Source organism: Alternaria ethzedia (assembly GCF_023757985.1).
Source record: "Alternaria ethzedia strain BMP 0044 chromosome Unknown scaffold_3, whole genome shotgun sequence".
Classification (NCBI taxonomy): Eukaryota; Fungi; Ascomycota; class Dothideomycetes; order Pleosporales; family Pleosporaceae; genus Alternaria; species Alternaria ethzedia.
In genome coordinates this window covers 1,408,733-1,425,403 of record NW_026056196.1, presented here as the reverse complement: position 1 = coordinate 1,425,403, position 16,671 = coordinate 1,408,733, and the positions used below count along the sequence as shown (strand labels likewise).

Sequence of the window (16,671 nt, the reverse complement as noted above, 5' to 3'; positions counted from 1 at the left end):
AGCCATCATCAAGCAATCTCCCCGACCATCCGACGAACTTCATCTGTGTCCCAATCCAGCCTCTCAGAACCAGCAGGTAAATCATAGTCGACCAAAGTCCGCACCGGCCTGATTGGTTTCGCTTTGTCCTTCTCCATCTTCCGACTCTTCTGCGCGCGCCGCGCCGCCTCCATGACATGTTGTATCTTCCTATCGGACTCTCCGACAACATATTTGCTGGCCATGTACGCCTGAGACTCTGATGCTGAGAGACCAATCACACCAGTCTGTGTGATTACACTGTCTTCGCGCTTCTGTCGCTTCCGGTGGTGCAAGTCTTGGTCTTCGTCACGCTCACTCTCAATGATGACAAGAGTCGGGGACGAAGACTTGGTAGGCGGGGAAGACATGGTCTTGTTGTTGGGCGCGGCACTGGCTTTCAAATACCTCCAGAACGAAGGGCAGCCGCATACACCGTCTTGTTCTGGGTTTCGGGGACACTTGCGTTTTGCCATTTTGGTGTCGGTATGTGTCAGATTGTGCCAAGCGTGAGCTCACACGGAAGCCAGGTTGTTATTGAGATCGAGGTTGGTAAGGACAAAAAATAGAGGCGAGGACGCGAACTTATATTTGATGAGGCTATGGTCAGTGGAGGCTGTCTGTGTGTGTACAACGGCGGTGACTCTACGCAACAACGTAAGGGTGAGCGAATTTCTTACTGTAGTAAAGCTGAACGAGGGGGTGAGGCAGGGCAGAAGTAACCGGTGCCTTCACCTGGGTATATTCGTCGAACCTCGAGTCTAATAACAGAGCCTTTAACCCATCATATCAATATCATACAAACCCTCTACAAGACCATCTACCACAATCTCCCAACAATTCTTACCGCAATCTTTACCGCAACCAACGTCCCCACTGCCAAAACTCCCACTCCAATCCCCAACGCCTTCAAATTCCTCATCTCATTGCTCAACGCCACTTTCTTCCTCTCCCCAATATTCCCCAAATGCGTCAACGTATCATACTGCGGCACATACTTGAAGTCAAACGACGTCTCCGTCCCCGCCAACCCCCACTTCGCCTTCACTATCAGCGTCCAGAAGATCTCTTTCGCGCGGTCGATTCTCCTGCGATCTGCATTGGGAAACAGGCGATAGGTGTAGCAGTAGAAAATGAAAAAGAGGCATTGGCCTGCCATCAGGGACCAGTAGTACGCGGAAACGCGTTTTAAACCGAGGCGGTCGCAGAGGGCGTTGCCATTTAGCCAGCGGGCGCTGGCGGTCAGCATGTCTGCGGAGGAGAAAGTTGGTGGCTCTTCTTTGAGCGCATAAATGATGTTGTTGGCCATTGTTTTGGACATTTCGGACGGGTCGACCTCGTGATAGAGGAGCGATTCCATGATGGCTTTGGCTTTTGTTGGGGTGGATAGCCATTCGTCGGGTGTGCCCATCAAGTAGCCGATGTAGCGCCATAGGGCTAGGTAGTCATCGATTTCTTGTTTGCGGAGGAAGATGCCTTGGCGGGGGAAGCTGAGATAGATCAAAGTTGATGAGAAAGTTCCGATTGTGGCTATTTGATCCAGGTCATTGATTGGTATTCCCCATTCTTCTACGTTGAAGTAGCTTGGGCGTTCTTTTGCGAGTTTCATAATGCGCTGCCGGACCGCGGCGTGTAGGAAGCGGACGCGTATCGATGAGGCGAATCCTTCTCCACCTGGTTTGAGTCCGTCCAGTGTCCGTGTGCATTGGAGGATGTGCTGTGTAGTTTCAAAGAGTCTGCCTCTTGCTACCTTTGTGCTGAAGCCTCCAGTTCTCGCTAATGTCTCCACCACTCGCGCAGCGCCCATGCCACCTAGGAGTGACTGGAAAGTGAGACCAGTCAAGGCGGGTCCGCCATAGCGATAGAACACATCCTGTCCTCTGGCGATCTGGTCCCAATCCACCCAATCCGGTACGGTGTGTACCTCGCGCCACAGTTCGGCAAGCTTAGGATCGGAGTTGTGATTTTCTTCAAGCAAGGCGTAAAGATCCCTCTTGGGTACCGGCAAAGGCTCTTTTTTCTCTTCTTCGGTGCCCGGAACTGATGATAGCGCGGCGCGGTTGCTATCGTTCCTTGGCAGAGCACCCTTGTGCGGTGGCGAGATGGCGTTCAAACGATCAAGACATTCCTCTGCTAGTACATCGTACGAAAACTTCATAGGCTTCATTTGCTCCGGTGTAAGATGTTCAGGCGTCCATTCGAATCGGTATCCCCAGCAGCTGATAGCGGTTAGTATGCGCCATCCATTGTCTTCCGCTTCTGGACGTACTCTTTAGTGTTGGCTGTTCGCCTCTGGAACACATTTGGCATAGCCATATTCAAGTAAATGAGAGAGAAATGCAGATGAACGACGTCGATACCGTCAAACACTCAGATATTCGACAAGAGATAATCATTACACGATGTACGGCGAAGGTGGTCCGTCATATGATACCGAGGCCCTAGCGCGCATGGGTATGAGGGGATCCACTTCCATTTTTGCCGCGATCGCCCCGCGATCGATCTTGCCAGGAAACTGCCACGGGAGAGTTGACTGTCGAGATAGCGTGAAGATTGCAGGAGGCACTGACGCATGTTCGTTGATGTCACCACTCCGTCGCGTACTAGTGCGGAGCAGATTTCGAAGCCGCAAGAGCGAGCCGGTTCCGACGTAGCGTCACACCTAGTGCTAGGTTAAACAGAACGCACCCTTCATACCAACGAATGCTACAAGTACATTATTTGTGATAGCCACCGTGCCGCCGACATGCATCTTAGAACGTGAAGAGCGGGAGCCTCTCCACAACCCAATACGTATAATACAGTGCCGCGACTTGCTTTGACGGCGTCCCCAGCGTACTCCTGCTCACGATGGCCATGCCGAAATCACCGAACCAGAAGAGCCCGCAGCTGAGCAGGACCGCCGCAACACCAGATGTCGCACAATTCTTGAACTTGAACATAATGCATATCAAGATGCCGACCAAGGTTTTCAATCCAGTCAAGCCAATCCACACAATCAGAACAATAAAGATAGCAGTACCGAAAAGGCTTCCGACATCGCCATCGCCTTCTTCGACTGTGGAGTGAGTGTCAGCCTACATTGCACACGGATGAAATCAGCGCAACTTACAGGGAAACTCGTAAAAGGCATATATGGAGAAGCACGACACCACCACGAGAGGGATCCCCCAAAAGGATGTCGAATTACTCCAACCAGGATGTCCAACGCACATGCGATGTATGTGGATGATATCTATCAGAGCATGGAGGACAATTTGCATCCCCGCAAGTATGAGCAGGGGACGGGAACCCCTTGTGCGTGCCATCGTAACGCCAGAAAGGATGATCGAGATGAGCGATGAGATTGTGACCACCGCGATATTCCAGCGTTCTTTCTCCAAAGCCATCCATGGGAGCAAAGGTCTTCTGCCGAAGAAGTGACAGAGGATCACGTAGAAGGTTAGGCCATGGGACACTGCGCCGAGGACTCCATACGGTATGCCGTAAACTTCGATGTGCTCTCTAAGGTTCTTCGCATCTGTGGTCACGAGGTCGCGTGGCTCGGGGCTCGAAATGTGAGGGTCGGTCGGGAATGCGTCTGCTGCGGATGTAAGATAGGCCCCGATGAGTGCCATAGTGGAGAGTTGGCTGTGTCGTATAGTCATCTTGGGAAAGCTCAACTGTTTGTGGCCGAAGAAGAACGGTAAAAGCTTAGGATAGGACAATTTGGAGATGACTGCTAGACAATGGGAGGAAGTAAGCACATATTTGAACTGCCGTGGTGCTCTCTATAATATGCTGTATGAGGTGGTCGCCGAATTGCCATCCCTCAATAGCACGACTTCCACCGAAGGCGCACCGCGACCTGCACAACGTTCTACATTTGGGGATGAAGTCAAGGACGTTGTAGCACACCGTTCACATTAGCGAAAGCCTTCCGTTGCTTGGGAGTAATTCCCGGCCAATGAAAAAAGCCATTCGAGTCAGCCGCAGTTTGCAGCCTTGTGACAGCTACCGTCACTTGTTCAGCAGCCGCTCGGTATGTCTGCGGAGACTTTTTCAATCTTGTGTGTACATGGGGTGAAGCTGAAAACGGTTCAAATTGACGAGAGCTGGTCGCAGGAAGCGAGGTGTTGTCTTGGCTTTGGGGGCCGAAGCAGTACACCGACGAGGCTGTTGTTCGCTTCATGGGATGCAGGAGAGGCTGTAATTCGCTTGAAGAAGTAGGGGCTCGAGGGATGTAAAGATTGACAGAGTATAGTAGAACGGTAGAGCTCTATGAGTAAGAGGAATGAAAGACAGGCTCAAGCTGCTCGTGTAATGCACCAGGCAAGGAAGGACCGAAGATACGAAGGGTAGAGATCATCGAGGTTGTCGCATGAGCTCTTGCAGGTACTGCTATCATTGCCAAGCAGCAATGTTCGTATCCCTTTCCGACTTCCCAAAGATATTGGGTATGAGCCCTGAGGGTGTTGTCATGCGATAAAATGAGGCTCCTGCTCCGGTAGTAGCGTCGACGTGAGCGAATCTTTGTTCCAAGAAAAGACATGGAAAACTTTCTTTCATTAGTGTCGTGGCCTTGACGCATTGGAACATTCCATTATCAAGTCTATGACTGTGATGTAAGTGTTAGAGTGCATGTTAGTCGCCCGCCTGTGGCAAGAGGTGAAGGTCCGTGCGATAACCTAAGGAACTTCGGAAGGAAAGCACTATCGATACTCAAACACCAACAACCATGAGTTGCCACAATTGCGCCAGAACGACGCTGACCCTGTTCATCCGCTCCTTCGTAAACACCGAGCAAATCCTCGCTGCTCGACGACCGCTACTCCGTCCGCAACAATCGCGGTTCTCGACCGATGCGCGCCGTCTACGCAAAGTAGGGCCAATCATACCCACCGCGGAACCACAAACAGCAGAACCGAAAGAAGCCGAGATAGAAGATGCTCTCACGGGACAGTTCGAACGAGAACGAAGGCGCGAGCGCCCAGCATGGGCTGTACAAAAAGAAGCGCTAAAAGAGAAGCTGGGAGGCGAGGCATGGAGCCCGCGCAAGAAGTTGTCGCCCGACACCATGGAAGGCATACGGCATCTACACAGCACACAACCCGATAAATTTACCACACCCGTCCTCGCGCAACACTTTAAAGTCTCGCCCGAAGCCATTCGCCGCATACTGAAGAGCAAGTGGCAACCCTCCGATGCAGAATACGAAGCGAGGATGGAAAGGTGGAATAAGCGCGGCGAGAGGATATGGTCGAACTTGGTAGAGATGGGTGTCAAGCCGCCGAAGAAGTGGAGAGAGATGGGCGTAGGTCGGGCTGAGAACGGGGAGGCGCCCAGGTGGAAGTCAAGAGATCGGAACCAGGTGGATGTTAGGGACAGCGTCCACGACGACTTTAAGGACTATGTTCCGGACGAAGAGCTTATACCGACTGTGGGAAAGTCTGGGAGGTCAAAACCGACCAGCCGTGTGCCGCTGTTTGAGAGACTATGAAGGGAGAACTTCGGCATGCGCAGTTTTCAATCGTAGAAGTGTATCTCACAAACGAAAACATCGTCTGAACGGATCCAATCGTTTTGGACTCACGGCTTTAACATGGACATCCGGCTACACAACCTTATGCAGCCTAGGTCTTCACGAGCAAACATGTGATAAAGTATCCTGACGACTGCAAGCCCCGGTTCACTTGCTTGAGCGATCAGAATCGCCCCAAATGTGCTCTCCACATAGCTAGCCTGTGTGCTTAGGGACCTGATACTTTTGGTCGTCTCGCAGCCTTTCGATGTTGAACACTCTCAGCTTTATCAGCAAGCGATGAGTGTGTCGGGTATAGTCAATACATACACGACTTTCAAGGCCCACCACCACGCTCTTGTCATTGATCTTCTTCTTGTCTTACCCATAAACCTGAGCAGAATTTGTCGACGTTTCACCCGGATGCTGGACAGCGAGGTCGCATCTCGACATAACGTGATGTTTGGACGTGTTATAGTGGGTGTCGCATGTCCTTGACTCCCTAGCGTGGTTAATCCAATACCCGTCAAGCCACAAACCTGCCGTCCATAATGAGTGGCCAGAGCGCCGAGCATCCGGCATAACGCTGGGTGGCATCAATGTGATATGGCTAGCTGCATGTCTCCTTCTCTAGAGACCCGGCTTAGCTTACCTTGGCTGAGGCAATCCAATGCTTCGCGGCTCTTGTACACCAAACCAACAGGTGGCACGGGTGGATCTTGATCAGTGTTCTTTGCTTTCTGGAGACTACTATCTTCCAACCTCACTTAAGGACCAATCACGTCTCAAGGACACTGGACTTCATAACCTTTTGCAAAGCATTGAGTGCTATCAGCAATACATGTTAGACTCTGGGCAGCAAGGGAAGAGGCACAGCATCACCACGTCACCCTTCGGTAACAGCTCCGACTGAGGAGGCTACTTGAGCTCTCCAAGCCTCCGATTTCTGGATCGGCTACGGGGCGCGTGCAGGCCACAGCAGAAACGTTCACTGAACAGAGAGCCTGGCAGGGATTGTGTAGTGGGTGGTGGACCGGGCGCAAGGCCCGTGAGCTTCGACATGACACCTGGGCAGCGATCATACGAAGCCTGCGATCTTCGAAACCACTACAGAGCGGTGGATGCAGACCACAGCAGACGCGCTCACCCAAAGGAGGGTCTGGCGAGGATGGTGTAGTGGGTGGTGGACCGGGCGCAAGGCGCCGCACAAGCTCCAGGGCTGGGTTCGGGAGCTCGAAGGAGGTCGATCGTGGTCGATCTTTAACATTGAACCCTGTGCCGTTTACATGCGGGCAATGATGCGCTAAGGGTAATGCGACCATTTTTCTCAAGTTCCACGTTGTACTGCCGCAACGACCAGCCAATCACCCATCATACAAGCCGTTGGAGGATGCAACGACGGTATTTACATGATTGACGTAGCCCTGATCCCGTTGAACCGAGCGCGCGCCTTCTCGTTTAAGCTCGTCTTGGACCGGTCAGGACGAGAGACCGTCTCGTGGATATAACCCAGAAAATGTACGTGCTCGAAGCCTGCGTCGCAATAAAAGGGATTGTCTCCCCAGCAGGTCAAACAATGTCCACCCAAGCTCTGAATATCTCTACTCGAACCATCGTCAGCCATTCCTTCATATTACCACTACCATCACCCTGTCGTTACAATCAACATGGCATGCCCATACCCATACCTACTCTTCTTGCTCGCGTTCCCAGCAAATGGCATCGCATTCCCAACGCTGCACACAATATTACATCGACAAGCGACCGTTTCCACCGAGCATCCATCGACCGTCTGGTCCAATGAAGCCATCTTCACGTTGATTGGCGTCTGTGTAGCTGTGGTCAGCATCTTGCTTGGACTGATCTCCTCGCCCAAGCTACGGCAGTGGTTATGCAAGCCATTCAGATGTAAGCGATCAACTCATCCAGCAGTACCAACCTACTTCCTTGCTATGTAATACCAGAGTCTGACATCTTGCTCGGTTAGACTTCTCGAAGACAAGACGAATGGAAAGATCGCGACGGCGAATGGACAACCCACGGCAGTTTCAGGAGGAGTACAGCGAATACCTTGAATTCAGGAACTTTCTCGAACTACGGGAAGGTATAGCCAGCCCCAGTCAGCCTTGGTAGCATTCGATCATGTTTCAACTTGACAATGGGGCATTGTAGTCGGAGGAGTCGCGTTTTCTTCCATGTCAGAACATCTATTTCCGTCTTGTAGTCACCAGCCAAGCATCATAGTACCACCAAAAGGAGCGAAGTGTGACCGAAGACACGCAGTTTCCTATACCTCGTACAACGTCTTTCGTACCAAAAAGCTTAAACAAGTGAACTTTCTCGCGCACCGCCACACAATCTATTGGGATAGATGCTTCAGCCACAGAGGAGGCCCTTTTCACTTTCACAACAAATATAGCCGTGTGTGTACGCGTACAAGTAATACATACATTCACACAGCTGATATAACAAGAAAGTCGTTCACCCACCTCCCTTTCCCCAAGACAAATTTCCTTGTCCCCCGTTCATCTACTAAACATTGTTTGCTGTAGTCACGACAATCAAAGCAACCACAAAGAGAAGGACTCCAACTGCTCATTGCTAGTTAGTACAACTCTTCAACCACTACTCATCATGTCGTCTAACACCTCCACCGCACCTGCAGCACATTCTCACATCCAGTTTGGCGCTACTCCTCACCGAGCAACTATACCGCGATACCCTTCTTCCTATCAGCATAGCACTCGTTCCACTCGCTCAACTCACTCCGCCCACTCAACTCGATCCGCAACTTCTCCAGCTGGAAACATGTCGCAGTCTTCAACATCAGCAAAACCTGCCCAAGACTTCATAGACATCCTGCCACAGCAGCAGCTGAAATCCATGTCTGATCTGGATAAAGAGGAAGAAGCCAGACTGGCGAAGACACATCGCGCCAAGGCCTTGAAGATGGGTGTGGGTATCTGTCGGTGGGTTGGAAAGTTGGCTAGTACTAAAGTGAAGAATGAGGCTAGGGGAAAGAAGGACGAGGAGGCTAAGTAGAAGAGGAGGGGTCAGAACAGCAGAATGGTGTATAGATGAGACGAAAGTGCTGGAATACACATGTCCTCCATACGAACTTCGAATTTTCAAGTCATATGTATATGTGAGAATGACTTTTATATTTCATGAATTGAGTGACTTTGCATCGCGAAATAGTAACGGCAAGAGCAAGGGTCAGGTTCTTTTCAAGAAGCCTGTGTGGTATATTGTACAGCGACCGTCCTTTTCGACAAGATAACCAGACAAGGAGATCGTAACAACAGAAAAGGGTATGTGACAAAACCAGTGCAGACAACAAACGATATGACTTCCTACTAAACCAGATATACACCGAAATCAGAAAGGAAATAACTGCAGCGACCGGGAAACTCGGGGTATATGTCGTAAAGTCATAAATTTGGTGGGCGCAATGCGAGCCCGTCATCTAGCGGCATGACTGACTAGTAGCGACCAGTGTAGTCGTAGCATGTTTTCTCATCTTTCCTAGTTCCACCTCGATCGCGGGTAATCATCGTCGTCGTACACCGATCGGGCCTGAGAGTCGAACGATGCACCCATGCCATTGGTACCACTTCGTTGGCGGGTGTGCCTCTTGTTGTCAGACTCTCGGCGGCGATGGGGGTCGTCTGCGGCATTGTGCATGTTGGAAGCGTAGTAGTTGCTGGGGATGTCGCGCACCGTGGGATCAGACTGGGTGCCGAAGTTGGAGAAGCTTGGGCTTCGCGGCCGGACGTTCGGGCCACGAGGGGGAGGTGGCTGCTGGTGATAGTGAGCGTCTGTAGGAGGAGCTCCCCACGGTCCCTGACCGGCATTCGATTGCGCGCGTCGACGCTTTTCGTTGGCGGAAGTATCAGAGTAGGTGCTGGAGCTCATGTCTTCGGTATAGGATTTCCCACCACCAGGAGCTGCTGAGTAAGGCTTGCGCTCCCGCTCGATAGGTACGGACGTAGACATGGGCTCATCTTCAAAGTCCATTGGCCTCACTTCGGGCCTCGAGGAATATGGACTACGTTCGCGTTCAAGACTGGGCCCTGTGGGAGGGCCTTGGGTCTTGGGCGGCGGTGGTGGTGGAAAGGTAGGTGCCCTACGAAGCGGCCCAACACCCTCAGCGGACAAGGCTGCGGCGCATCTTTGCTGCGCGTGTAGGTTCTCGATGGTCGGGAACATCCTACGAGGAAGTTCTTTCGGGAACCGTTCCTTCCGATCGTCTGCGTTGCTGATCGGCATGTCCAAGATGGCCTTTACTAATCGTTCGTACTCGGTGTCGGGGTATGCCTGGATCATGGTCGTCATCCATTCCTGGAAACCTTCGGGAGTAAGCGCAGGGATGTAAGGCGCTTCTGCGGGATGCTCTTGGATGAGATGGTGCTGGCATCGCATGTCGCGGTATACTTTGGAAAGAGCGGAATACGAGAGGTCTCCAAAGATGGCTGCATATATTAGCATGTGAATAAGAGATTGGACTTATGCGTGCTTACTCTGCCATGGATAAATTTCATCTTTGAGCTTGACTTCCTCATAGAACTTGAGCATCTTGGCCGGGGAGATGACCAGACTGTGCTTGGGTTCGTAGTCTTCGATCTATATTATCGTTAGCGCATGATCTCTCTGTCATCCTGAATACCCACCAGGTGTAGAGCCAGTCCACGCAAGAGCTGGCCAAGACGAGGCAGAGGCTGGCCGTCTGGCTCGAACAGTCGCTGCCACATCTTCTCGATCGGGGTATAGTCTTCTGTCATCATCCTGGGCGCGGGGCCTGGTCGCGCAGATGGCCGTTCTCGCTCTACTGGTGCGCTTCGCTCAGGGCGGGGGGTAGGTAGGTCGCTATTGCCATCCAGCAGTGGGTCGCGATACAAGGGGTCGCGCTCGGGAGACTGCTGGCTTGAAAAGTCGGTGCGCTTTGGAGATGGCGGGGTGTACACGTCTCGAGGCGGAATCGAGTTGGATGTCGACACTGGCGAGGGCGGGACCCATTGCTGCGGGGAGACGGGAATGTTTTGTGCTTGTGTAGCACCAGCCATGCCGCTTGATTTGATCTCGTCCAAGACGGATCTCTTCACTTGCTCCGTAATCTGAGCAATGAGATCTGGGTCGACAACCCGCGCAGCATCAGACTTGTCGAAGGCATGTCCGATGGCATTCTTCAGTGGCTGCTGGATGGGCTGCGAGCCACTGTCGAAACTGCGGCGGTCCCAGGCGGGACTGGAGTCGCGAGGCTGAGAGTCGGAGGCATTGGTGCCAGTGCGAGACTTGGGTCTCGTGCCATAGTCGGGGCTTCTCCCGCGGTCGTAGTATTGTTTGTCAAAGGGCGATACGTAGGAAGCGTGGTGAGGGTCGGGTTGGTCGCGGTAGGCCATGCTGGAGCCCAATGGCAGGCGCTCGGGAGCACCTGCAGTATGACGTTGCGAGTGAGAGTTGTCGAGTAGGCGACCGTTTGTGGAGCGCAGCGAATAGGTGCTGCTGCTATTGCAGAAATCCCATGCACGCGCGACAGAGACAGGTTGCTGGAAAGGACTAGCAAAATGGAAATGTGGGCACGGAAGAAAGAAGATGTTGGCAGAAAGGCTGTGGTGACAAACACGGCTCAGCCCGGTGGATTGCGGGCTTTTCGTTTTCTAAGGCAGCGATACCCTGGGCAGAGGGAGTGTGAGGAGGGCAACAAGCAGCAGGTCGGACAAGCGTGTCTTGAAGGGGGTTTGACTGGCTGTGAAAGGCCATGTTCTACGTGCAGTGCCGTCGACGTGCCGCACCGCAGGCTGGGTGCAGGGCGAGTGCTGCGTCATACGCAGGCCTGGGAATAGCAGGACGTCATCACGTCTATTTGCAGTCGACCCCAGCCGAGGGGCAGAGACGGGCAGGATCTTCAGGACAGGCAGAGGATCTTCAGGAGCAGAGGATTGGGGCATAGGATTGGGGGCACGATGAGCGCGGACTGGCGGTAATTATGTTTGTTTGGTTTAGTAGTCGTCATTTCTAGCGCACGTTGAGCGCGGTAGCGACAGCTGTCAGTGACGGCCATGTTCCGCTCGTTTGCATGCCTTTTGTTTCAACCACACGGCGCTGCCAGCTGCTGGCCACTGCGCGCAGGTCACGGCATGACAGTCAACCCATTCATCCCCGTCTACCTTATGAGAAACAGCGCAAAAGGGGTGCCGAGCCGGTGGCATGAGGACGCCTTATCAGACGGCCGGCTTATGCGCATCGGGGCGGTTACGGGCTCATACAAGAGGAGCCGAACACGACCTGTACTACAAATAAAGCAAGTTCAGACATAGCATTGATATTCGCACTGCACGTGTCTATATCCTAGACTAGCATGAATAATAAATTCTTGTTGCTCTCTATTGTGTATTGTAGTAGGTGATCTGTTCAAGTTCCCACAGTACGGTGCCGGTGGGGCGCGAGTGACGAGCAGTGAGGCGGCTGAAGTGAGACAGTGTGCGTGAGAACAGGCGCAGAACCAGTGAAGCAGCACAGCATGCGTAGGCGCCAGTTATCTTCATCTTGCCTGTCCACGCGTTGCAGCGGTCTGTAACGCGCCAGGCAGAGTCAGCAAACAGAAACACGAGGTCGAGCAGAATGGCAGATAGATGACAAGTGACAGGTACCGGGATGGATACAGGGCCTGCAACTATTTCCAGCTGGCGAGGCAGTCCCTGAACATCTTTGCGAGGCGGCCAAGATTATATTAAGTCGGTCTGCGGTGAGGCAGATGCGGGCTAGTCGCTAACGGCGCCGGAGCCCCATGCATACAAGCGCCCGCTGGCCCAACACGCGACGATCCACGGCTGCGTGCAAAGCAACGGGTGCATGAAGCTCAACACGCGTCTTTGATGAGGGCGCGGGAGGCTACTTGAGTGCCTGTGGTGTGTCGCTGGGTGCGCTGATAGCGACAATGCCGTGTGGGCGCGCCGTCAGTGGCAGCGCCGAGTTGGGGCGCGTGCGATTGGCGGAGTGCCGTGACCCCAAACCCGCTAGCGTTTCAGGCTTGGAGCCATGGCAAAAGGTGTCTCCGCGCTCGCGCTGGCCCTCAGCAGACGACGGGATCATCCTCTGTTTCGAGCCCGCGTCTTGTTTCTGCCCTCGTCGACCTCTCCGAGCCAGCATCCCGGGCGCCCGTGTACGCCGCAATAAAGAAGCCCGAAACCCCCATTCCACAAAGACAAGGCCGTCCGCCCGCAACCCACACCAACTCCACGCCGCCGGAGACCTGCATCTAACACCGCATCCTACATTCCGCAGCGCCCTCTGTTTACGACCTCTTCTATCCTGGCACGCGTAGCAACCATAATGCATATATGAGATAGCGTGAACAGACCGACCGACCGACGTACGACAACCGCCCTACCTCCTACCTAATTAGTCCACCACTGTTGAACATCAAACACCCGCACACATGGCCATGCTCGCCGCAAAGTCTCCGTATCCCGCGCCCTCCATGAGTGGGAGTGCCTCGCAGTCGTCCGCCCAATACAACGGCGGCCTCTCCGGCTACCGCAGCCATGCCTCAAATACACGGGCCGAGCAGTCCATGTTTGCTTCTCCCACCGAGTCAGAGTTCTCGGAGATATACGACGCTCCCGACGCCATCAGGTGAGGCTCACAGCTGCCAGCCACGTGTATACCACTAACATGGACAGACATTGGGACGAGGACAAAGTTGGTGACTGGCTGAAGCGCATCAACTGCGCCCAGTATGTCGACCTCTTCAAGCGTATGTCACCAAGCCCATCATGCTAGCGACCACTGACATCCCCAGACAACCACATCAACGGCGAGAACCTCATGGAGATGGACCAGACTCACCTCAAGGACATGGGCATCAAGAAGGTCGGCGACCGCGTCCGCATCGGCTCGCAAGCCAAGCAGCTGCGCAACAAGGAGTACAAGAAAGCCTCAAGACGCACATCAAATAGGCAATCGCTAGCCACGCTCGACAACGCCGCCTACACTCCGCCATCCTCTGGCTCTCCCCGCCCGCTCTACTCTGCACGATCGAACCCTCCCGTTCCCAACTCGAATCCCGTCAGCTCGCGTACCGAGAAGCGCATGTCGAGACAGATCATGAACTCCGACCTGAGCAGCTTCGCATACGGTGCCAAACCTCCCTCGCGTCCCGCGTCTCCTCTCGTCGACCAAGAAACCCGGAACCTTCGGTCACAACGGCAGGGAGGAATGAACAGCCCCAAGGAGCTTGGCAACAAGACATACGGCGCGCATCCCCTCAGTGCTTCCAGCAGCTCCGTCAACATCGCTTCCCAATTCTCGCGCAACCAACGCACTACACCCACCGAAACACCACAGACAGCCCGCTTCGCCCACCACGTTCGTGCGAGTCCTAGCGTGGACAGTGCCACCAACAGCGCCATCTTACCACACGACAAGGCGCTAGTCCGTGTTATCTACGATGGCGGACGCACCTCAGTCGTGAACATCGAAGGCTGCAAGACGGCCGAGGAGGTCATGCTGAAGACCCTGACCAAGGGCCACCTCAACACCGCCCATGTCAAGAACTACTGCTTCTACATTCTCAACAGCCCAGAGCCAGACCCATCGCTATCTGAACGCTTGAGTGACATCGAGCTCTTCAGACTCGTCAAGGATGCCAACAGACACGAAAGAGGACGGTTGATACTTCGCAAGGTCCACGCTGGCGAGCCCGATGAGGACCAACTGAAGGCCGCCGCTGGCATCTACGCGCAACAGAACTTCCAGCAGAGTTCCACTGTCTACGTACCGTCAAGCAACCGTAGCCAGATCAAGATTGAGAAGCTCACGGGCGAGTCACTTGCTGCTGTCAGCTACCCTCTGTCGCCAACATCCGCGAGAGAACGAGAACGCCACATCAACTCAACAGCCCAGAACCTGGAAGGACCCTCTGATCCAAACAGGTCACCAGTCTTCCAAGCTCGTGCCCGGAAACTCAAGCAGTTCTACGGTGCTCGACCTCCCAGCGAACTCATTACATCCGACCTGACCTCCTACTTCCCTGACGTCGGAAAAGATGAGATTGACAAGACCGTCCGCATGTCAATACGTCGTTCTCACCGCCTCAGCCGCGCGGCCTCGCGTCTGTCGATGGCATCCAACTTCAGCGTTGCTTCCAGCTTGAAGGATGCGCCGCCACTACCATCCATCGCCGACACTTGGCTCCAAGGTGGTGCTCAAGCCCGCCCACTTCGCCCACTTTCGGTCATGCGACTTGGCCTGCCCAACCAATCCGGGTACCGCGACTCAATGGCGTCTTCCGTTCTGGAACCTCTCGACGAGGAGTCACCTCTCGAACCCAATCGAAAGTCGTATGTGTCGTTTGGTGGTGAATCGGATACCCTTGCCATCACAGATCCGGAGGGCAACACCACTCTACAATCCTACTTCGACGACGGCGGTAGCAGTCTTACGGGAAGCAGTAGCAGCAACACCGAGAACGGCGACTCACTCAACAAACGCCTTTCTGAGGCCATTGCTGAGGATGGCGAAGAGTCAGACGATGAACTGGCCGAGTATCTCGAACAGGACTCCTGGGACAACGTCAAGTACATGAAGGGAGCTCTCATCGGACAAGGTTCTTTCGGCAGCGTTTACCTTGCCCTACATGCCGTCACCGGTGAGCTCATGGCCGTCAAGCAGGTCGAGCTTCCTTCTGTAGCTGGCGCCTCCCAGATGGACAGCAGGAAGACGAACATGGTCGAAGCCCTGAAACACGAGATCGGCCTGCTACGAGAACTCAAGCACAAGAACATCGTGCAGTACCTTGGCTCCAACTCAGATGAGAGCCATCTCAACATTTTCCTCGAGTACGTCCCAGGTGGTTCCGTGGCAACCATGCTGGTGAACTACGGCCCGCTCGGCGAATCCCTCATCCAGAACTTCGTACGCCAGATTCTGACCGGTCTTTCGTACCTTCACTCCCGGGATATCATCCATCGCGACATCAAGGGTGCAAACATCCTCGTCGACAACAAGGGCTCAGTCAAGATTTCCGACTTCGGTATCTCCAAGCGCATTGAAGCCTCTACACTGGGTGGCGGCAAGAAGGGAGCTCAGCGCGTCTCCCTTCAAGGTTCAGTCTTCTGGATGGCACCAGAAGTCGTTCGACAGACAGCCTACACCCGCAAAGCCGATATCTGGTCGCTCGGCTGCCTGGTTGTCGAGATGTTTACGGGAAGCCACCCGCATCCCAACTGCACTCAACTGCAAGCCATCTTTAAGATCGGTGGTAGTGGTGATGCCAGCCCTACCATTCCAGACAACGCTGGCGACGATGCTCGAACCTTCCTGGCCCAGACCTTCCTCATCGATCACGAGAAGCGTCCCAGTGCTGACGAGCTTCTCGCCAGCCATTTCATAACTAATCAGGGTGCATAAATTTTCACATACGGCGCACAACATATTTCTAGCATGGAACGGAGAAGCATCATTGGGAATTTCGTGGTATATCCTGATCATCTAGTGGTCCCCAAGGTGTTCTGTTCTTTGGGAGTTTTTCCCTTTCTAACGCCCTTAACGCTTACATGCGCGAATGATTCTGTACTATACCACTTTTCGATACGCTTTTCTAGTAGAAGGAAAGGGAGGTGCTACGCAGCATGTGCATACGCTGCTGAACTTTTAATGGGTGCTTTGGATGGGGCGCAGACAGTTTGTACTATAGCTGTCTATTAGATCTATCTCGACCCCTTCACAACCACTATCTTCGTATACATATCAAACATTGCTCTAATCCAACGAGTTTGTCTCGACCCCACGTGCTGGCCACGATGACGCGCCTTCCACAATAAAGTTCAGTGGCTGAAGCTGCCACAGTCGCATCACCACAAGCTCTACCCCACTGTCCCAGACTCCATACACACAGGAACGCAAAATCCAAACCACCGACTGTATCACCAGGGAAAAAAACTTGTAGATCGACTGCACGCCTTGCTACATCCCAATCTCCGACCTAATCCACTTCTTATACGCCTAGCTTACTCATATGTGCAGCAACGGAACTTCGGACGTCTTGGCTCAACCCCACATCCGCGCTCACATGCATCCCGCCTGACGTAGTCTAGTCTGGTCCCTCGTTCCCAATCCACTTACAGCTTTGCCCCCCAATCGCGGGTGCGGGG

At 53.6% G+C, this 16,671-nt stretch overlaps 4 protein-coding genes across 4 annotated transcripts; 2 read left to right on the top strand and 2 right to left on the bottom strand.

Annotated features, from left to right (window-relative positions):
- Positions 1-8: 8 nt before the first annotated feature.
- Positions 9-2,334, bottom strand: J4E87_001965 (uncharacterized protein; the record flags this gene model as incomplete). The annotated part of the gene is made up of 3 exons (XM_049373605.1): positions 9-479; positions 866-2,237; positions 2,288-2,334. The coding sequence occupies 3 exons, from the start codon at positions 2,332-2,334 to the stop codon at positions 9-11; spliced, it is 1,890 nt and encodes a 629-aa protein (XP_049236975.1).
- A 2,401-nt stretch (positions 2,335-4,735) lies between these two features.
- Positions 4,736-5,497, top strand: RRG9 (Required for respiratory growth protein 9 mitochondrial; the record flags this gene model as incomplete). The annotated part of the gene is made up of 1 exon (XM_049373604.1): positions 4,736-5,497. One exon carries the CDS (start codon positions 4,736-4,738, stop codon positions 5,495-5,497), a length of 762 nt encoding a protein of 253 aa, XP_049236974.1.
- Positions 5,498-9,043: 3,546 nt separating this feature from the next.
- Positions 9,044-10,917, bottom strand: J4E87_001963 (uncharacterized protein; the record flags this gene model as incomplete). The annotated part of the gene is made up of 3 exons (XM_049373603.1): positions 9,044-9,990; positions 10,039-10,141; positions 10,189-10,917. 3 exons carry the CDS (start codon positions 10,915-10,917, stop codon positions 9,044-9,046), a joined length of 1,779 nt encoding a protein of 592 aa, XP_049236973.1.
- Positions 10,918-12,956: 2,039 nt separating this feature from the next.
- J4E87_001962 (uncharacterized protein) lies at positions 12,957-15,928 on the top strand (the record flags this gene model as incomplete). Its single annotated transcript, XM_049373602.1, has 3 exons — positions 12,957-13,153; positions 13,201-13,274; positions 13,320-15,928. 3 exons carry the CDS (start codon positions 12,957-12,959, stop codon positions 15,926-15,928), a joined length of 2,880 nt encoding a protein of 959 aa, XP_049236972.1.
- Between the last annotated feature and the right edge of the window lie 743 nt (positions 15,929-16,671).